Below are 18,106 nucleotides of genomic sequence, written 5' to 3'. Positions count from 1 at the left end.
TCTGCAATAAGGTGCAACGGCTAATAACATTAAGGACCCCATCAGAGATTCAGTGAATGAATCCCAGTTACCCAACGGCAGCTGCTCCAAAGCGCACAACTGAGCGATTAAAGGTTTCGCACTCCGACCTTGAAATCGGAGCCACGTTCTGAAACGTTGTGAAGTGTGGCAATAGGACACAAGTTATACCACTGTTTAATCCTGATTTACATGTAAGGTTTACCTTCCAGGATCCAGCTGCTCCAAAGCAACGGGAATCAGGCAGCTGCTGGTCATGTGATGCTGTAATGATTAGTGACATAATATCACATATAAATTCAAATTCAGCATTGTGCAATGGCAAGTTTGTCGTTTTGAACCTATAAAATTGATTATATAACAATAACATGCTGGTCCATTTCAGTTCAAGATTTTCTGTTTGTGGATTTCAGTAATGTTTTTAACATTGAATCTTTATTAATAATGTTTTTCTTTTTTTATGTTGTGTTATTTTTGAAAGTACAAAGACTATGACCAGGATCAACTACACAGCAGAAAGATCTGATTTTTATCGGTTTTGTACAAAAATTTTGAAGATGCACAACTTCCACTACCAGACCGCCTCTGTCTAGACGCGACAGACGGACATGCAAGCAGGACGGCCTCTCCAGGCCCTCAGCATCAGGGCCACTCCGGCTGGCCTGTCAGCGACTGAGGGGCGGACGTGAGGATTACGTCGTCCCTCGTGTGGTCTGGCCTATTTCAGCTGTAGAACAGAGGGGACTCTGGGACCGCCGGCGTCCGCCCGGGGTCACAGATGCAGACGCAGACAGGGACAGGCCTCTACTCTGCCCGTCCTGATGTATGCGTGCGACCGAGCATCTGGCCCTAATCCTGGTGGCGCTGGTGCGATGGGAGTCAGAAATCAGGTGCATCCATGTTTCTCTCTGCGAAACGCAAATGGGATTTTCTCTCTCTCTCTCTCTCTCTCTCTCTGTTTCTATTATTCACAGTTGGTTCTGGAACAGTACACAGATGAGCATGACCTCTGTTCCACTAATCTTTTTTCTAGGTCTCTGTGTGTGTGTGTGTGTGTGTGTGTGTGTGTTTGTGTGTTTTCCTGACTAGATTTCACATCCATCTGAATGAAGGACAACCCAGAGACTTTTTGTTTCTCATTTCTAGTTCATGACATAGTTTTCAGGACACGCAAGTCTGCGTAAAACGTACAAGGTGTACAGATCCACTCTTGGTCGGACCTGCTATCCGGCGATGGCGTCTGTGACAACAGACTTATTCTGGCAGCCCCCACATGCATTAAACTGTTAACTTTCCCCTAATGCCAATTAACCAACCGCCTGGCGGTTTTGGAGCCCCATCTGGACCCCCCTGAAAAGGCAGAAGAACTGTCTACACTGATTAAAAAAAAAAAAAAAAGCATTTTATTACATCAAAATATTGATTAACCTCAAAAACAAAAAATATCTTTATTCGTGATACAAAGAGGAAGCCTAGGAAGGTGGCATAATGGGTAAAAAAAAAAACTTTCAAGGTTCAGACCCTGAGTTGCTTTAATCGGTTCCTGTAAGTCAATACAGAGGATGTAATTCCTAATGGAAAAGCAATCAGGTTAGCAAGCGTTTTAAATCCCGGTGACAATTCGTAATGTGTCGTAAAAGTGAAACACACTGTAGAATCTGCGTAAGATAGATTCAGTTTCTTGTTTCTTAGCATTTCACTTTTCAGGAACCCTGGACGGAATTAGAAATGAAACCAAGGGGTGGTAGTAGCCTAACAAACTCGCCTATGAACTAGAAGGTTCAAACCCAGGTTCAAATCCCACTTACTACCATTGTGTCCCTGAGCAAGACACTTAACCCTAAGTTGCTCCGGGGGGACTGTCCCTGTAACTACTGATTGTAAGTCGCAATGGATAAGGGCGTCTGATAAATGCCGTAAATGTAAATGTAAACCTGCTGTGTGGGACATTCTCGTTTTGATTCAACCTTCGATTCACTTCTATTCAACCTGAGTTCAGGCAGAGGAGCAGGTGAACAGATTTGACTCTGGTAGACATGTCCTGATCTGTTTCTGACCCCCCCCCCCCGTCAAACTCATGTTAAACCCACATAAGCAAGGAGCCGATGGGATCAATAGCAGATCGAAGGCATCTAATTGCAGCCTTGCATCTAAGCTTGTCACAGCCCATGCCCCTTCCCTCAATCATCACAGCATGAACCTGCGGTGTCAATATTTCACACCAGTAGCCCAGCTGATGTGCTCGCGCGTGACAAACATCGATCGGACGTGACAACGCATCGCTGGTGGGCAAGTCACACTCTAATCTGCAGAAATGACCATTTCTTGCATTCAGCAAGCAAACCCTCAGACGGGGTGCTGACTATTTGACCTTGGGAGTCATGGGAGCCCAAAAAGTGAGTCCTCTCCCAGAATTCAGCATGACTTCTGACCTCATAGATCAGCATTCAGTCTGTGAGGTTCCTCCTGGGGAGTAACGAGGTGGTTACACCCAATGAGTGATGGGTGCAAGACAGTGTGGTGTGCAGCATGTTCCAGAGCATGACACCATGAGCAAGTAAAGATGCGGATTTAATAGATATTTCCAATAACAATAACCATGGAACAATTCGGGGATGACGTGTGTTGCTCGGTAAAGAAATGTTCAAATGTGCTTAAATCATGAATATGCGCTCCAGATTATGCATGAATACAAGAAAAAAATGAAACACACCCATAATCAGAAAGTTCTTCATTTGTCCTTTTTACCCGCGATTTATTTCAAAAGTGTTTTTAAAATTATTTTATTGTTGATGTTCTGATATGGCTTCCTTTTAAAAATTTGGTGTTTCTCCGATCTGAAGCCTGTGTGCGCCCTCTAGCGTTGGAGGCCTGTGATGCAACATGACTGCAGTTCCAGCAAATTAAACGCATCACAATATTTTGGTCCCATTTCATTTATTGGGTGAAATAAGGCAGCAGTGCTAACATTGTACAGTAAGACAAAGACAATTCAAGACAACTCTTCCACTCTTAATTGTGAAAAATACAATTTCCAAGCAACAGTGCAGCGGAGAGTTAATAACAAGGAGTAGCAATGACATGCAGACATAGACATCTGTGCTGTTCATCATTTAACACGGGCACCAGTTTTTCTGGGAACCTAATGCGAGGTTCATCCACTGAAATCCAGCCGGTCGTCCCTCTGCTCAATGAATTCCAAGGCACAACACTCATCTGTTAAAAACACTGAAACAAGGACATAAGCTTCGCTTTGACACCAACTGGCGTGTTCGTTAATGCTCACCCAACTATACGCTGAGCGCCTGATTAACAACCTGTTTAAATGAAAGTCACGAAATTCACTCCATCGCCGCTCCCTAAAGTGGAACCACCACACGCGGACAAGCGCACAATAAGTCAGACACATTATTGTTAGACATCGTCAACAGTTAAGCACAGTATAAAGCATACGGCGGGGATGAGAACCAGAGGGGCACTTTTACAGGAGAATCAAAAATACGCACACACACACAAAAAGACCAAAGTCTGGTCTATATCAGTGTTTTAATCTCTAAATAATTTGATTAAACATGTTATTTGTGCACTATTTTGGCAGCAAAATAGGGCAGCAGTCCATTTCACAGCAAATTAGCAGTTCTGGTTCCATCCGATTCTAACCCCTCAACATAGTAAGTAGGTGGGAGCTCGCAACGCAAAAGTACGTATAATTGATCTTATGTGATGATTATAAGGTACAATTTGCGATTATGAAACGCAGGCGACGTTAATTGGTCTAAAATTAAGTTTTTTAGAGACGAACTGTCATGCACTTTTGCACACACAGTTCTCGGCTGTGCCATCTGTGTGTGCTGGGAAATTAAACACTTCATTCTGTGCACATCCAAGGGTAGAGTACGCCACACACACACACGCAAAGTGGAATACAGCCCAATCTGTACCCATTTTCGGCTTGGTTACCGTTACTAATGAGTTTTATCTGTAACATTTGGCAAGTTCACAGACCTCAGGCAGCAGAGGGAGGGGGGGGGGGGGGGGGGGGGGGGGGGGGGGACAGAAGGACCTTTGTAACTCTTTGTCACCTCCTTGTGTACCAGGCATCCCAGAGCCACTTCGATCATGTGAAACTGCTGTTTCGCTGTTTTTTTTAATATTATTATTGTGTGTCTTTCGCCTCAGTGGTTGCGAGTTAATGCATGTTTGCTGGCAGTCCCCTTGAAAGACCACAAAGAGAATTTAAATCAGCTGGAGGAATAGATGTATATATATATATATATATATGTGTGTGTGTGTGTAAACATGTGTGTAAAAACATAGTCGTTTTTGCATCACAAATGTGCATACCGACTGCAGTTAGGCCATATTTAGTAATAAAAAAACTACACTCAGAGGTAATGACTCCATATATATCGTATATATCATAATAAAAAACTCACACAATTTTTGTTTTTTTTGTCCAAGAACAGATCTCTGCATTTTTCTTTTCTTTTTTAGTCTAAGATTATGGTTCATGTCATATCTATGCATTTGTTGAGAAAACCTCTAAAATTGTAAATTAGTTCTTGTCAAAGACCCCATACAGGATATTAACCTGAACTAAAAATCATATTTGAAGGCACATATGCAAATTACTGAGACTGAGAAGTGTTAAACCTCAACACGGCAGCTTCGGCGCTGAGTATCGCCGAGTGGCGGTTCGAGCCAATTCCTCAGGCCGTGCGCGTTCTGACCTTACGCGCCGCACCAGCGTGACGCCTGCCACTGTCCGCCATGTGAGCATGCTTGACCTCGGCCCGGCCCGGGAAGTCCCCGCGCTCCACTAGCACCTGGCTGGCCCTCCGGACAGCTTTGGTCATGCCGCCCCTCGCAGGGGAAGGGGTCCTGGTTTTGACACTTGCTGTGGAGAGAGAGAGAGAGAGAGAGAGAGAGAGAGATGGGTGTTAAAAAATACGGTGCTCAAATCCACTATGGCAAGATTCATCTGATGAAAATACATTATGCAGACATAATATTATGACATTAAACTGCTGAGCGAGTCGCCCTTCACCAGAACTGCTCTGAAAAGTCAAGGCATGGCCTCCCACTAGACATCTGAAGGTATCTTCTGTGGTATCTGGAATAAGTCGTCAGTAGCAGATCCTGTCAAATTGTCAGAAGTTGCCTCCATGGATTGGAGTTCCTTCAACCCTTCTTGACCGACTCGTTGGGAAAAGACACTGGCGTCAGGGAATAGTGCTTGCAGGAAGGGGTGGAAACCATGTTTAGGTAGCATCACAGTGCCACCACCAGTTTGCCTTCTTCCCATAGAACATCTTCGCATCATGTCTTCCTCAGGTAAGTGGTGCACACACAATTCATCAAACTGGGCCTTCTTCCATTGCTTTGTGGTCCAGTTTTCATGGTCATGTGCCCACTGTAGGCACTCTTGGTGGTGGACGCCTTGACCAGTGTTGTGATGCTATGACGTCTACGGTTATCTGTGTTTCTATCAGACTCCTTAGAGTGCTCTTTGGTTGGTGCCGACCACTGCAAACCACAAGCATCCCTAACCATCTAACCATCACAATGTGGTCCTTCTCAATCCCTTATACTTGCCTCTTTTTTTTCTGCTTCCAACATTTTGACTTGCTGCATTAATATTCTACTCTACTACTGATATATTTATTCATTTATTCCATAAACGAATGATCTCCTGCAAGCAAAAGTCTGCAGATGGAGAACAATATCGTTTTGCTGCTCAGAGAGTCTACACACATCGTGTCATCGTTTCATCAAGACAAGGGAATTGTGCTATAAAGGCCAATCCATATTTGATCGGTGTTTGACAGGGCGTTTTGATCCATTAAGTGAGTTTGCTGCAGCTTCAATAAACAGTGGTTCTTTTTTCACTCGTTTGAATTGAACTGTTATGTCTGGACTTTATCTCTCTTCTGCCCTTTTAGGACCAAAAAAAAAAAAAAAAACAACTGCAGCCTGGCACCTCTCCTATCCATTACACCCCCCGATCAGCATGGCGCTACTTCACACAGCGCCGCGCCCGCCAGCCCTCAACGCCTGCCTTTGTGCATGTGCTCGGACCCTCTCTCTCTCTCTCTCCGGCCAGAACAAAGTCCCCTGTGATTTAGGCGGCCGAATCGAACGGCACCATTCTCCGTCACTGCAGAGCGATCCATCAGGGAGCTGGAAACAAACAGCCACCAGGAGAAAAAAAAACAAAAAAAACAAAGCCCTGCTTCTGACCCCGAACCCCACTGCTCCCTCCTTAAGATGGAGGCCACCACTGATGGTGGTAGGTGGTGGAAAGGCCTCACCTTGCTTGCCCTCGCAGCGAGGTCGACCTCGAGGGGACATCATGCTGTTCTTCATCCGACTGAGGAAGATCTTGCAGCGGTAGATGACCATGTTCACCGAGCAGGCATCTGTCAGGACAGTTCAAGACGGTTGGACAACTTCTAAGGAGCATGAAAACAAAAAACATAAATGCTGTCGTGATGATTTATACCAGCCATGAGTTTAGATTGGCAGTTGACGAAGTCTGGGTGACGTGGGACAACCGGGGCCTTGCGTCCCTCCTGGCTGCCGGAAGCCGGCTGCTCCCCCGGCTGACCCGGGTTGGTCTGGCCGGCCTTGCCCTCCCAGTAGTGCCGACAGGCGTGGAACAGGACCTGGATGAACATGCACTTCTCTGCGGCCGACCCGGCCACCCACTGATCACAGGAGCGGTCAAACGTCAGGTCAAATTCTGGACTGTCCTGGGGAGGTCAGGATTGGCCGGTCACAAATTACCAAAGCTCACTAAATTACAACCAGCAAGTCTTCAGGTCCATCCATGTCAATTTCTTCTCACCTTGTCGGGATTAATGCCATTGACCTGGCGGAGCTGCTCCGCTGTCCACTGTGACCTCTTGGTAAAGCGAGGTGACCCCTCAAACTGCTTCACCTTGGTGATAAAGAGCTGGGGAGGGGCCTTATTAGAAGCTGTGAGAAATACATTACTATTATTATTACATAGACAACGTTACAACGCAGGTCCACAACAGGGACGGCAGGTACCTGAGAGGCAGATGAACGTGGCGTACTTCTTCTGGCGCCCGGCCGTGAGAAACGACGCCTTTTTCCTGTTCCTTCTTCTGACTTCGATGGCGACCAGCAGCTTCTGGTCCAGAGGAGCGAAGATCTCCCTGTTGATGGCCGACTGGATGTTCATCGTGGCTGAGTTAGTGAGTTAGGGGACCTGAGAAGCTCTGAAGGGTGACATTGACAGAAACATGTCCAGCATCTTACACAAAAAAAAAATTCACAGCAGCTTATTCTAGCAGTTCTAGCACTGCCTTGTCACCCAACTTACACTATTATATGCATTTTACTGTATATCGTATACAACTCTGTGTAAATATCGTATTTATTTAAGTTTAAGTTGTGTAAAAAGGACAGGTTACCTGTTGAATGCTGTCCCTCCACGCCACCAGGTTAGGTTTAAGAGCGACTAGTCTAGTTAACGGGGTTAACTGGCCGGCTTATCGCTTCTCTGTGTCCCTCATCCAGCCATTCTCCGCCGGAGCGGCCGCCCGCGACGACGTGACCTGCCGCGACTCGGCAAGCCCCGCCCCCCTCTGATCACGTGCGTGCGGCCAGCCAATGGCGGCGTCGAGTCACTTTTTATTAAAGAGAGCTAAACGTCGAATCCAACAAATAAACAAGTTAAATGTTCGTTAAGTTGTTTGTTTGTTTGTTTACTTTGTACTCATTCATGCATTGCGCGCTATACTTTATGGATGGAAAGTAAAGACACAGAAAACATTCTCTGCTTTGAGAAATCACAAGCAGTCATGATGTGCTCATTAACAACAAGCCAAGGGTCTGAAACAGTCCTCACAGCAAAGGCATTATTTTAATTAGTTCATTAGTTTTATGATCACAACATAACAATGCATGTGTTTTTTCATGGTTTTGTTCTGAAAATGGATGAAGAAAGTCCAATGCATTAGCAGGCGTGTAAATGTAATAGTTCATTCATCTAGAATTGCGGCGGTCATGGAAACTGATTCCTCATGCTAAACTGGGCAAGAACCCAGATTTGGTAACGCAGAAGAAACATCCAAAAGAACAAGGAACTATGGGAAGAAAAAAAAACAAAAGTGCCTAGTATGACAATAAGTGCCATATGAATGGTTAAAAGTCATTAGAGGTTTAATTTTGAACTTCAATGAACAAATAGCATATTCAGTCATGGTATAAAAAATATCTACATTACCTTTGTACACCGGTTTTAATAACTAATACATGCTTTTTTTGCCAGCCTAATAAAATACATAATCAATGACACAATGACACGTGAGGTAAAAGGATTGACCTGTAAATGCACAGATTTATTTTTATGTAAAACACAAGGGGTTCATAAAAGTGGAGTCAAACACGGCATTCGTCTGGTGAGGGAAAGCACACTCGAGCTGTTAGAAAACGGTAAACAGGACACACTAGATTCTGATGTGATACTCGGCATATGGACACACAAGTCCCTATCTACAGTGGAGACTACTTCCATACACTTGGCACATTCAAAAAGGTACATCATACTCAACATGAGGTAAGGACAAGGTAAGTGCTTCTTTTTAGCCTTTTGCGTGTGTGTGTGTGTGTGTGTGTGTGTAAAGGCTATGGCATGACGTAAACAGAACAAAACGACGAAACGCTGCACTAGGATGACAGCACTGTGACAACACTGACTCACGTGGAACGATGAGGGTAACTGTGCATCCATTCACTGACCAAGGTCTCTTAATCTGCGATCAGAAGTCTTTCACTGACGAGGTGCCATTCGTTGACCCCGTGGAAACATCGTGACGTAACTCACGAGCGTCCACATTTGCTCCGGAACTGAGATGACTTTACAGGCACCCGTCTTTTCAGATTGCATCGTGCCCGAACGATCAGTGGGGGAAGAAAAAAAAAACAGGCCGAAGAGCCCAAACCTTCACTTAGGTCGCTCTGCCTTGCTTTCGTAAGCAAAGCCAAAAAATTTTTATAATAATAACTCACCTGATTTCTCCTGCACTCACTTCAAATTTGGCAATTAGTCTGAAATATGGCATTCCAAATGGTAAACAATCGTCACGATATAGATAAGTATTGATCTTCATGCCCACATTCAAATTAGCCTGGCCGTTAGTGTAAACAGAATTATGATGGTTCTTTAAAGCCGAACGTGATTTGCAGTTCAGTGGTGTGTGTGTGTGTTTGAGAACAATTATTAGAAGACGCAATACAATATTAATGTGGAAATGACTGGTTTCAAGTTGAAAACTCCTGGTCATCTGGTACATGTGCTATTTATCGCTCCCGCTGGGTCAGAGGCCTGACGGTCTCTGCCTTTAGTCTTGGCTGGTTTCAGAGAGGACGGCGGAAGGTGGCGGCTGCTGGCTGGGGTAACAGTCTTCTACGCTCGAGTGACATGCGAGGGGGACGCCACCGACCCGAGAAAAGGCTTGTTAGATGCACAGTGAGAGGGGTCAGTGTATTAGGAACGGCGCGTGTCAGTGTCTTTGATCGCTACAAATCCTGGTTTTCTTCTGTGGCCTCGTCCCCTTCGTTTGGCCTGTACATGAACGTGAGCAGAAACAGAGCCACGTCCAGAGAGCACCAGTAGCCCGTGTGTGACGTGACCGCCGACCAGTACCGGCTCTCCACCAGTCCCTCCCGCAGCTCGAAATCGATGCGTCTCTCCAGCTCCACTAGAACGGTGAGAGAACAGTTATTACACTTTATAACACCCATATTTGCAAAGACAAACACACAGACGTGCACCATTCCCATATTTAAAGTGCTTTCATATTCCAAACTGTATCCAGGGTTAGTTCAAACAATGCTTATGATGCTGTAAATGCATAATGTATGTAAATATTTTATTAAATAACAATGAAAGAAGCAGAAGTGTTGTGAACAGGGATGAAAAAGATGGAACCATCACAAATTAACAAACGGGGCATTTTTATTCAAATAAATGCAATGATGCACAGGCTGCAAGTTGCAGGCCTTAGAAACTTTGTTTTTTTTTTTTTTGCATTTTCATGTGAGGTAGTTCACCATTGAAGAGAAGTAAATGACATTGGGAACAGGAACCCACATAATCAAACCCACAGGAACGATCCCGACCTTTTTTGTAGTTTTTAAGCTTTGTTTCATTACGACAGCAGTTTGATGGGTCTTAAAGGTCAAAGGGGTGTTTTTTATCTCATACAAATGAATTCAGATTGAGGCTTGTTTACAGGCGCTTACATGTGGTGCTGTCCATTACAGCCGAGGGCGACTGAGACATGGTGGCCTCCTCCTTCTTCTCATACACCTTCTCCTCACTTTCACTGGCCACGCCCTCCTCCCCCAAAGCCACATTCTCCGTTTCGGATGCCCCGCCCTCAGAATCGGACGGCTCCTCCTCCATTCCGCTGACCTGGCCGCTGGAGCGGGAGAAGCGAGAGAAGAGGATTCCCCCGAGGCCCTTTCCGATGCTGGCCGCTCCTGAATAGCCGAAGAGACAGGAGATTAGCCCTCTTCACTGACGCGGGCATAAAGCCGAGTGACATTTACCCTCACACACAACGCCGAGATCCATCTCTCGGGGGACGTCGTGGTGACTGCAAGAAATTGGCCTCTATTGATCTACGCGTGTGAAACGAGCTGAGCACTCTCTCTCTCTCACCCATAATGCTGGCCTTGCCCAGGCTGGTGATGGACTCTCCGTAGTGCCGCCGGGGCTGGGGAGGGGAGGTGCACGGGCTGGGGATGCTTTCTGTGTCCGACACCGAGGCGCTCTCTTTCAGAGGGTTGAGCAGCGTTGGACGGATCTGGTCATAAGGTGTCGGGCTAGTGGTGTTGTACCTGCCAAAAGCAATATAATTAGATATTCACTTTTAATAGGCCATTACTTGACACATTAATAAGAAAAAAATACTGGCCATTTTAGTCAAAACAGCTTCTCAGTACTTTCAATCCATGTCTATATTGTATCCACAAGGCATGTGGGTCTAATAAAGTGGCGAGGCTCTTAGAAAGCAAGTGATGATAATCTGCATCTTTTAACAGATGTGAGTACCGATGGGTGAAGACCGTATTGAATTGGGTTGTACTGGGGTTTCTGAAAGTAAAGTTTCATCTCCAACAATAAATAAATAAATAAATAAAATCACCACCCAAATACAGTAGCTCACTATCGCCTCTTGAGGTACACAGTGGTATTGCCAGACATGGCGGGCCACCATCAGCATGATAATGTAATTTTTAATTTTTTTTATATGTTTTAATTACCTTAAAATGTTCACATTTCAAGGCTAGCCAAACTCTTCTACTACTCACCAGTGAATCTGCACCGGGGTGATGTTACTGTAGTGCTTCAGAATTAGGGGCTCTAGCCTGTATGCCTGCAGAGAAAAGACAACGCGCCGACATGAATGCGGAAGAGGCAGAAACAAATAAATAAATAAAGCGGCTTCAGCGTTCATTTTTTTTTTAATACCGACAGGCTTACCACCGGATCAGTCGGATGAAAAATGTTGAAAAGGCGCCTGCAGATGCTCTTGGGTAAAAAATGGTCCTGGGTTCCGTTGGCGCCTGGTCTGATGCCTCTCAAGGCCAGGAAGACGGCCAAGGGGGAGCCCATGCAGAAGAAGTTTTCTACCTGTGACCAAATTAAGGAGACGCGAAGACTCTCTGGATTATAAATGAACGTTGGTGGACAACCGAAACAATTTACTAATTACCTTGAATCTCAACGCGGGCGCGGCTATGGCGGATGAGGCCTGAAGACCTTGAAACTGGTTTTCCAAATCCCTCAATCTACCAAATTACAAGCAGACAGATTAAGGGAAACAGATTATGAGCAAGGTAAAGCCACAGGGCAAGATTAGATTTAGGTTTACGACCAAAAACTAGGACACAGGCTTAGGCAGGACCGAATGATTAATTTAGAGCAATATTGGCAGACAAAAACCTTTATGGACACATTTTGGCCACATGTTGAAAACTATTTAATGCAAGACTTTGGTTCTCCAAGTACCACCAATATGAACAGAAGCCATGGTTGTTTAACTACATACAACATTTATACATGCAATTTTATTACTGTTATTGATTAAAATTTATTGTTAAATTGTTGTAATCCACAAACACAACTGTACTTGACTGAAATACCCAGAACGTAAGAAACTAATTAAAACCATTAGGGGATATCTGCTGTATTATACTGTGCTGGAGACAAACGCAAGTGATGAGCTTTAATAAGACATGCAAAACCTACTTTAAATTAAATTTCAGCAGCCTCATAGTTAAGGATTCTTACCAAATCCCTTAGAGAGAGCCCATGAACCACAGTTTGAGAACCAGACACAGAGTATAGAATTGTAATTGTACTCATTTAAGTTCAGCCATGTTGTGAGGTTTTTTTTTTTTTTTTGTCATTTTGTGCAACTCATCGTACAACTTTTTGTCTGTATGGTGGTGTATTATGGCAAGCATGCACTGCACCAACAACCAATGGCTGTGGAGAGTATATGACAGAGGCTATTTAGCAGAATTTACCGTTATATGTGTTAAAACATTATTGTATAACATAGTTGTGTTGAAACACTGGTAACGTATTGATTAAGCATGAGCCAGCATGCTTGCATATCGATCATACCTAAGCTTAGTGAGGCGTAACTCCTCTAATAGCCGGCGTTCTTCAAAGCCAGGCCTGCTCATGTCCAGGTCGGCGGGGTCGGGCGCATTTCCATGATGGAAGCGCAATGGGTCCCACCCAGTCATGATGTCGAACGTGATGACACAACCCAGGGAGTGTGACACGATGGAGACCTTCCCGTTTTCCTCGAACTCGGGGTTCCGTGAGCAGAACAGCATGTAGAGGCGGTTCATCTCGAGGGTGAGACCACGAGTGATCTATGACCAACGCGGTCAGACAGAACACAAAGCACTAACTTGGTCATGGAAATCACATTTAAAATTGGTACTTTTAATAATAGAAATTATTTTTTACAAGTCTGCATGATGTCTGTATTTGATGTAGGGTGGAATCTTTAAATATACGGATATTTTTCATATTGTACAGTATAAATTGAAATTAGTAAAAATAAGACCAGAAGTATGGCAGGCAACTGCCATAATCATCTCACTCAGAGAATATGATATGTATATATGTATGTATATGATAGCCAGTCGAATCAATTAACTTTTCTCTCAATGTCATTCATACAGAAGGCCCTACGGTTACCTCTCTCAGCGTACGTTCCTTTGCTCACCTCATCTCTGTACAGGGGGCTGGTGTAGTACATGATGTCCATGGCGCTGCTGTTCAGCATGTCTCTCAGTCCCCTCACTTTGTCCGGAGTGATGGAGTCCACTGTGTCTGAAACGGACACTCAGCTTTCACAGGGGCCGCAGAGGTTGTCCACAAATCGCCTTTTTGACTCCCACGACATGCAAATCAGCCGCTCTAACGTACATTAGTCCAGAGTATTAGATCAGCTCTTCTTCTGATGACACCATGTTGTAAAGAGAACAAAATGTTGGTCTTGCTAGAGATTCTGGGTGAGGAACCGCTGGTAGCAGACGTTCCAAAATAGCACTAGATGCATGAGCCATCATATAATATACAATTCTGGTTTCAAAGCAAATAATCATAAAGACCTTTGCTTTCCATAATTATACAGCCGAGGTAGTTTAGACTTCTCATTAGATTAAAGATACCTCCATCAAGAGTGAGCCTAGACCTCCACTCAACAGGTAAGAACTCGACGTGCTCAGTGGTCCGGTCAGAGAAATGCTTCTCCTCCATTTTACGAGCTGCATCACGCATCCTAAGCAAAAACACACACACACACACACAGGGGCCATTATCTGGTGTCCGGTGCCTCACTGTTATTACTGAACCTTCCCAGCCGCTGACTCACATGCTGGTGTTCCTGATAATCCGTCCCTGGTCCATCTTCTGGCCGATCCCGTGCACCACGAACACGATGTGCGTCGTGGCGGGGGGCTTGTCTTCCGGTGCCGCCTCCTCCACGTAGCCCCGGTGGAGGCGTGTTCCACTGCTGGAGGCTGACGGGAACAGAGCAAGCGCTTACTGCGACTCCAGATAGCATCACAGCGCCTTTAAACTGCAATCTCCTGCTTGCTCCCCATTGATTGACTGCGAGCTTGAAGCAGCAAACAGTGGTTTTACAAAACAATCAATACGTGTCGTGGCACTTTAAACTGAACCTTTCTCTGTTGTAGACCATTGTATATACTTCAAGTATGTTTGAAATGTTCTTGCCATAAATAAATGATTATTTCCTAACGATCAACCAAGATTCATAATACATAATGCTGAAATCTTCATTTATACACTCAATACTTGTTTGGGACAGAATGTAATGCTGTTTTTCTTGACATTCAACTTATTAATAAAACCTATTACAGCATTAGCATTGTTGCAGGGGATTTTTCGGATATACAATCAATTGTGGTGGCTCTAGTGTTTGTTCAAATTCCCATCATCCTGATTTCCTAACCTTAAGGTAACGGCACCTAAACCTAAAACAAAATTGGCTGCAGATTTATACGATGTTGGTGCAGCCAATCTAGTTTTGGGAGATCCTGCATCAGCGATGTTTTAATACGGTCCTCTGGGGTCGCTTCCTAGGTAACGGAAATGCTGCTGCAGCAGCAGCTCATCCCGTGCTCCTACCCCTGGGTACTAGGCATGTACTAAATAAAGTATGCACGTGTGGCGGTGCAGGCCTCAGAATGCCCATTTAAACTGATTGCTACAACCAAAAAAAGACCATAAAAACGCAGAAGCGCCGGCGGGCAGCACGGACCTTTGGAGAAGCCCAGTTTCTGTGTGACTGTGCGTGCAATCTTGGACGTGGTGGCATCGCTGTAGAGGTACACCTCGTCCACGCTGTGCCAGTCCACGTGGCTTCGACTCAGCTTCAGGCTGTGGATCGCTGCGGGAAACGGAGGAAATTGTGACAACAAGAACTTCTCTCATATGCACTGTACCCGTGCATTGGTGTCATGTGGTGTGACAATAAAGGTGATTTGATTTGAATGATTTCACGACGTCTCATTTGGGGTTCATCGATCAGGCCTTAGGACCTGCAATTTACTCCGCCGTGCCAACCAGTCAAAACATGGCATCCCAAATGCCCACAAGAAACTGTGCCGCAGAACTACCGCCTGTTATATCACTACATGGCACAATTCAGTGTATGAGACTTATTTCGCTCTTTTATCAGTTTACCTCTGTAGCAAAGCACCGTCCCCACACACTGCTCCCCGGGCGCCTATCATGGCTTCCCACTGCTCACCAAGGGCGATGGTTAAAAGCAGGCGACACATTTCGTTGTGTCACCGTGTGCTGCGCTGCAGTGTTTCACAATGACGATCACTTCACTTTCACATGACTGTGCACGTAATGAAAGATTCACACCGTCTAAACGTATGTACAGGTGCTGTGACAGCCCATCACAACACGCGTCACCCCTTCACATGACATGTTGGGAACTGCAGTCATAAAATATATCTATCTTTACTGACGGGATGTCTGTCTACACAGACATCCCGTCGAATCAGCCAAGCTTGCCGCTAATGCATCCCCTTCGGCACAATGCAGAACCCCACAACCTCTGACCCTTCATCGACCCCCTCCCCATAATCCTTACCATCCTTGCTGTCCACCGGTTTGGTCGCCGCCTCCGTCTCAAAGCTGTCCTTCATCTGCTGCCCCCGGAAGCGGGCGAGGTGCTCCTGCTCGATCAGGTCGCTGTCCTCCTCTTCCAGGGGGAGCCAGGTGCCGTCGGTGAACCACTGGCCCCTCATCACCGGTATGCGGTCCTGCTCTGTGGGTGGAGAGCCATGGCGGTGACCGTGCATGTTTTGTTTCATCGTAACTCGCCGTCTCCGGGACACCTGATCGCCGCTTTGGCGGAGACTACGGACTCGCGGTCGGCATTGCAACTTTGTGGGAGTCAGATGCCGTGGGTCAGCAGAGGTTAGGTGCACACTCATCAAAATTAAATTCAGAGACGCCTAGTGGGTGTTTTTTTTTTTTTATATCAGGGCGGGGCACGAGGAGTTGTTTTCTCATTAAGGGCTGCAACAGCCGAACAAGTTAATCAATTGTATTTGATCATTAAAATAGCTGATTAAATGTTTACATTTACGGCATTTACCAGACGCCATTATCCAGAGCGACTTACAATAAGTAGTTACAGGGACAGTCCCCCCTGGAGACACTCAGGGGTTAAGTGTCTTGCTCATGGACAAAATGGAAGAAAGTGGGATTTGAACCTGGGTCTTCTGGTTAACAGGCGAGTGTGTTACCCACTAGGCTACTACCACCCTACTAGCATTAAATAGCATTAAAATAGCTGTGGATTGATTGTCTTCCCCTCGTTACATAATTCCTAGAGTGCTAAACTAAGGCATAATTCATGATGTGCGTTTCTTTTAAAAACTTTTAAACATTTTTCATTGATTAATCGAAGAGTGATTCTTCGACTGATCGCCACTCGATTCGTCGATCCCCACTCTCCGTCATCCGATGATAAAGGCAGTCTGAGATTTGCGGAGGTCGGGGGGATACTCACGGTTCCAGTAGACCGGGTAACACTCCTTCTCCTTGACATCAACCTCGTAGAGTCCGCCGCGGACGCACACCGCCTCCACGCCGATCGCCGCCGAGCCCCCGTCCCTGTCCCCGTCCTCCGGCGACGCGTCCGCCTCGCCGCCCGCGGACTCGCACCCCGCGGCGGACTCGCACGGACCCCGGCGCCCGGCCTTGTCCGGGTTGAGCTCGCAGAATTTGCGGTAGCTGACCTCGATCGTCAGCGAGTCGTGGCCGACGAAGGGCTTCCAGGTGCGCTTGTCCTCCTTGTAGAACCAGCGGACCTCCTCCGGCCCGAGCTCGGTGACCACCTCCCCGCGGTGCCGGGAGCCGGTGGAGCGGTTCCGCTTCTTCGTCGCCACGCTCCCGTCGCTCTCGCTGTACGCGGGCTCGTCGCCGATGTCCAGGTACGCCGAGCCGGGGTCCGAACCGAGGCGGCCGTGGTACTCGGAGTAGGCGTCCTCCAGGCCCAGGATCATGCCGTCCTGCGAGAGACCGCGCCGGCCGCGCAGCAGCGGCAGGTGCCGCTCCAGAGCCGGCTGCCCCGACTCCATCCCGCCGGGCTCGTCGAAGCAGGGGTCGAACACGTCGTTGGCCATGTCCCAGTCGCTGCCGCTCACGCTGTTCTCCGAGCTCTGGAGCGGCGTGCCGAACGACTGCTTCTCCTGGGAGTCGCTCATGGGTTATCGATCCGGTTCGGTATCGATCACGAGATACAACTTAACCATTTACGGGTGGGGTGGAGCGAACACACAGGCTCACTGATTCACTGAACGACCGACGCGAGACGTTCATTCCCGAACCCGCCGCATCGTCGCCTACCATCACGCTGTCGGAAGAAGGACGACCTGTTCACCTGAAATCCAGCTCCCTGCGGCGGCGGCGGCGGCGGCTGCTGGCACGTCCGGGCTGCGGTGACAGCGGCAGCGGGGACGCCGACGCCACGCCCATTCGGACTCCAGACGCGGCGCTTCGGGGCGCGTTGCCAGGTCTGGGCTAATAACGGCCCGCGCCGTTCATCTTTTAATGAACGATTTCTCTTTTTTAGGCGACTTTCCGCGGCCACTCGCGTGCACATAATAACGCATTATGAGTGTCTCGATGGAGAACCGTCCCCGTCACTTTACTCACTGTTACTTCTTCTGGATAAGAGAGATGAGGGTGATGTGTAGCAACAGCCCGAATATTTGTACAGAATGGCCCCAGATTTAAATCTTGTTTTTCAACCCAAAGCATCATCCAATTCCCGTGTTCCGCAGAAAAGGGACAAACAAAACTGGTGAACAATTCATCAAGGCAACGTTTCATACTTGGTAGGGAACAGACGAACCTGGCAACCTTGGTAGCATCACGAGTGCCACGCCAAGCGGAGGTAATGAACGGAAGTAAGCGTTGCGCCAGATGTCTTCTAACAGCGCTCTTAAATAAAGGTCTCCAACCGTGCAAATT

At 46.6% G+C, this 18,106-nt stretch overlaps 2 protein-coding genes across 3 annotated transcripts; both read right to left on the bottom strand.

The window, feature by feature from the left end:
• Window positions 1-2,938: 2,938 nt before the first annotated feature.
• stxbp6l (syntaxin binding protein 6 (amisyn), like) lies at window positions 2,939-7,617 on the bottom strand. Its single transcript, XM_028953146.1, has 6 exons — window positions 7,458-7,617; window positions 7,072-7,262; window positions 6,866-6,996; window positions 6,521-6,770; window positions 6,330-6,437; window positions 2,939-4,915 (listed from the first exon to the last, which is right to left on the bottom strand). Exons 2-6 carry the CDS (start codon window positions 7,223-7,225, stop codon window positions 4,728-4,730), a joined length of 831 nt encoding a protein of 276 aa, XP_028808979.1. The 5' UTR covers window positions 7,226-7,262; window positions 7,458-7,617; the 3' UTR covers window positions 2,939-4,727.
• A 741-nt stretch (window positions 7,618-8,358) lies between these two features.
• On the bottom strand, window positions 8,359-17,613 carry ddhd1b (DDHD domain containing 1b). 2 transcript variants are annotated; one of them, XM_029002832.1, is made up of 14 exons: window positions 17,309-17,610; window positions 16,641-17,184; window positions 15,714-15,890; window positions 14,868-14,996; window positions 13,956-14,103; window positions 13,753-13,862; window positions 13,305-13,411; window positions 12,689-12,945; window positions 11,772-11,847; window positions 11,540-11,689; window positions 11,368-11,432; window positions 10,715-10,893; window positions 10,294-10,533; window positions 8,359-9,749 (listed from the first exon to the last, which is right to left on the bottom strand). In XM_029002832.1, exons 2-14 carry the CDS (start codon window positions 17,134-17,136, stop codon window positions 9,568-9,570), a joined length of 2,316 nt encoding a protein of 771 aa, XP_028858665.1. In that variant the 5' UTR covers window positions 17,137-17,184; window positions 17,309-17,610; the 3' UTR covers window positions 8,359-9,567. The 2 variants fall into 2 exon arrangements, with proteins under 2 accessions (XP_028858665.1, XP_028858664.1); XM_029002831.1 differs by having other exon boundaries at window positions 16,641-17,613.
• Window positions 17,614-18,106: the final 493 nt, after the last annotated feature.

The sequence above is a fragment of the Denticeps clupeoides genome, chromosome 14, assembly GCF_900700375.1.
Source record: "Denticeps clupeoides chromosome 14, fDenClu1.1, whole genome shotgun sequence".
Classification (NCBI taxonomy): Eukaryota; Metazoa; Chordata; class Actinopteri; order Clupeiformes; family Denticipitidae; genus Denticeps; species Denticeps clupeoides.
The sequence above is the reverse complement of the archived record's forward strand: the minus strand, read 5'-3'. Positions and strand labels throughout refer to the sequence as shown.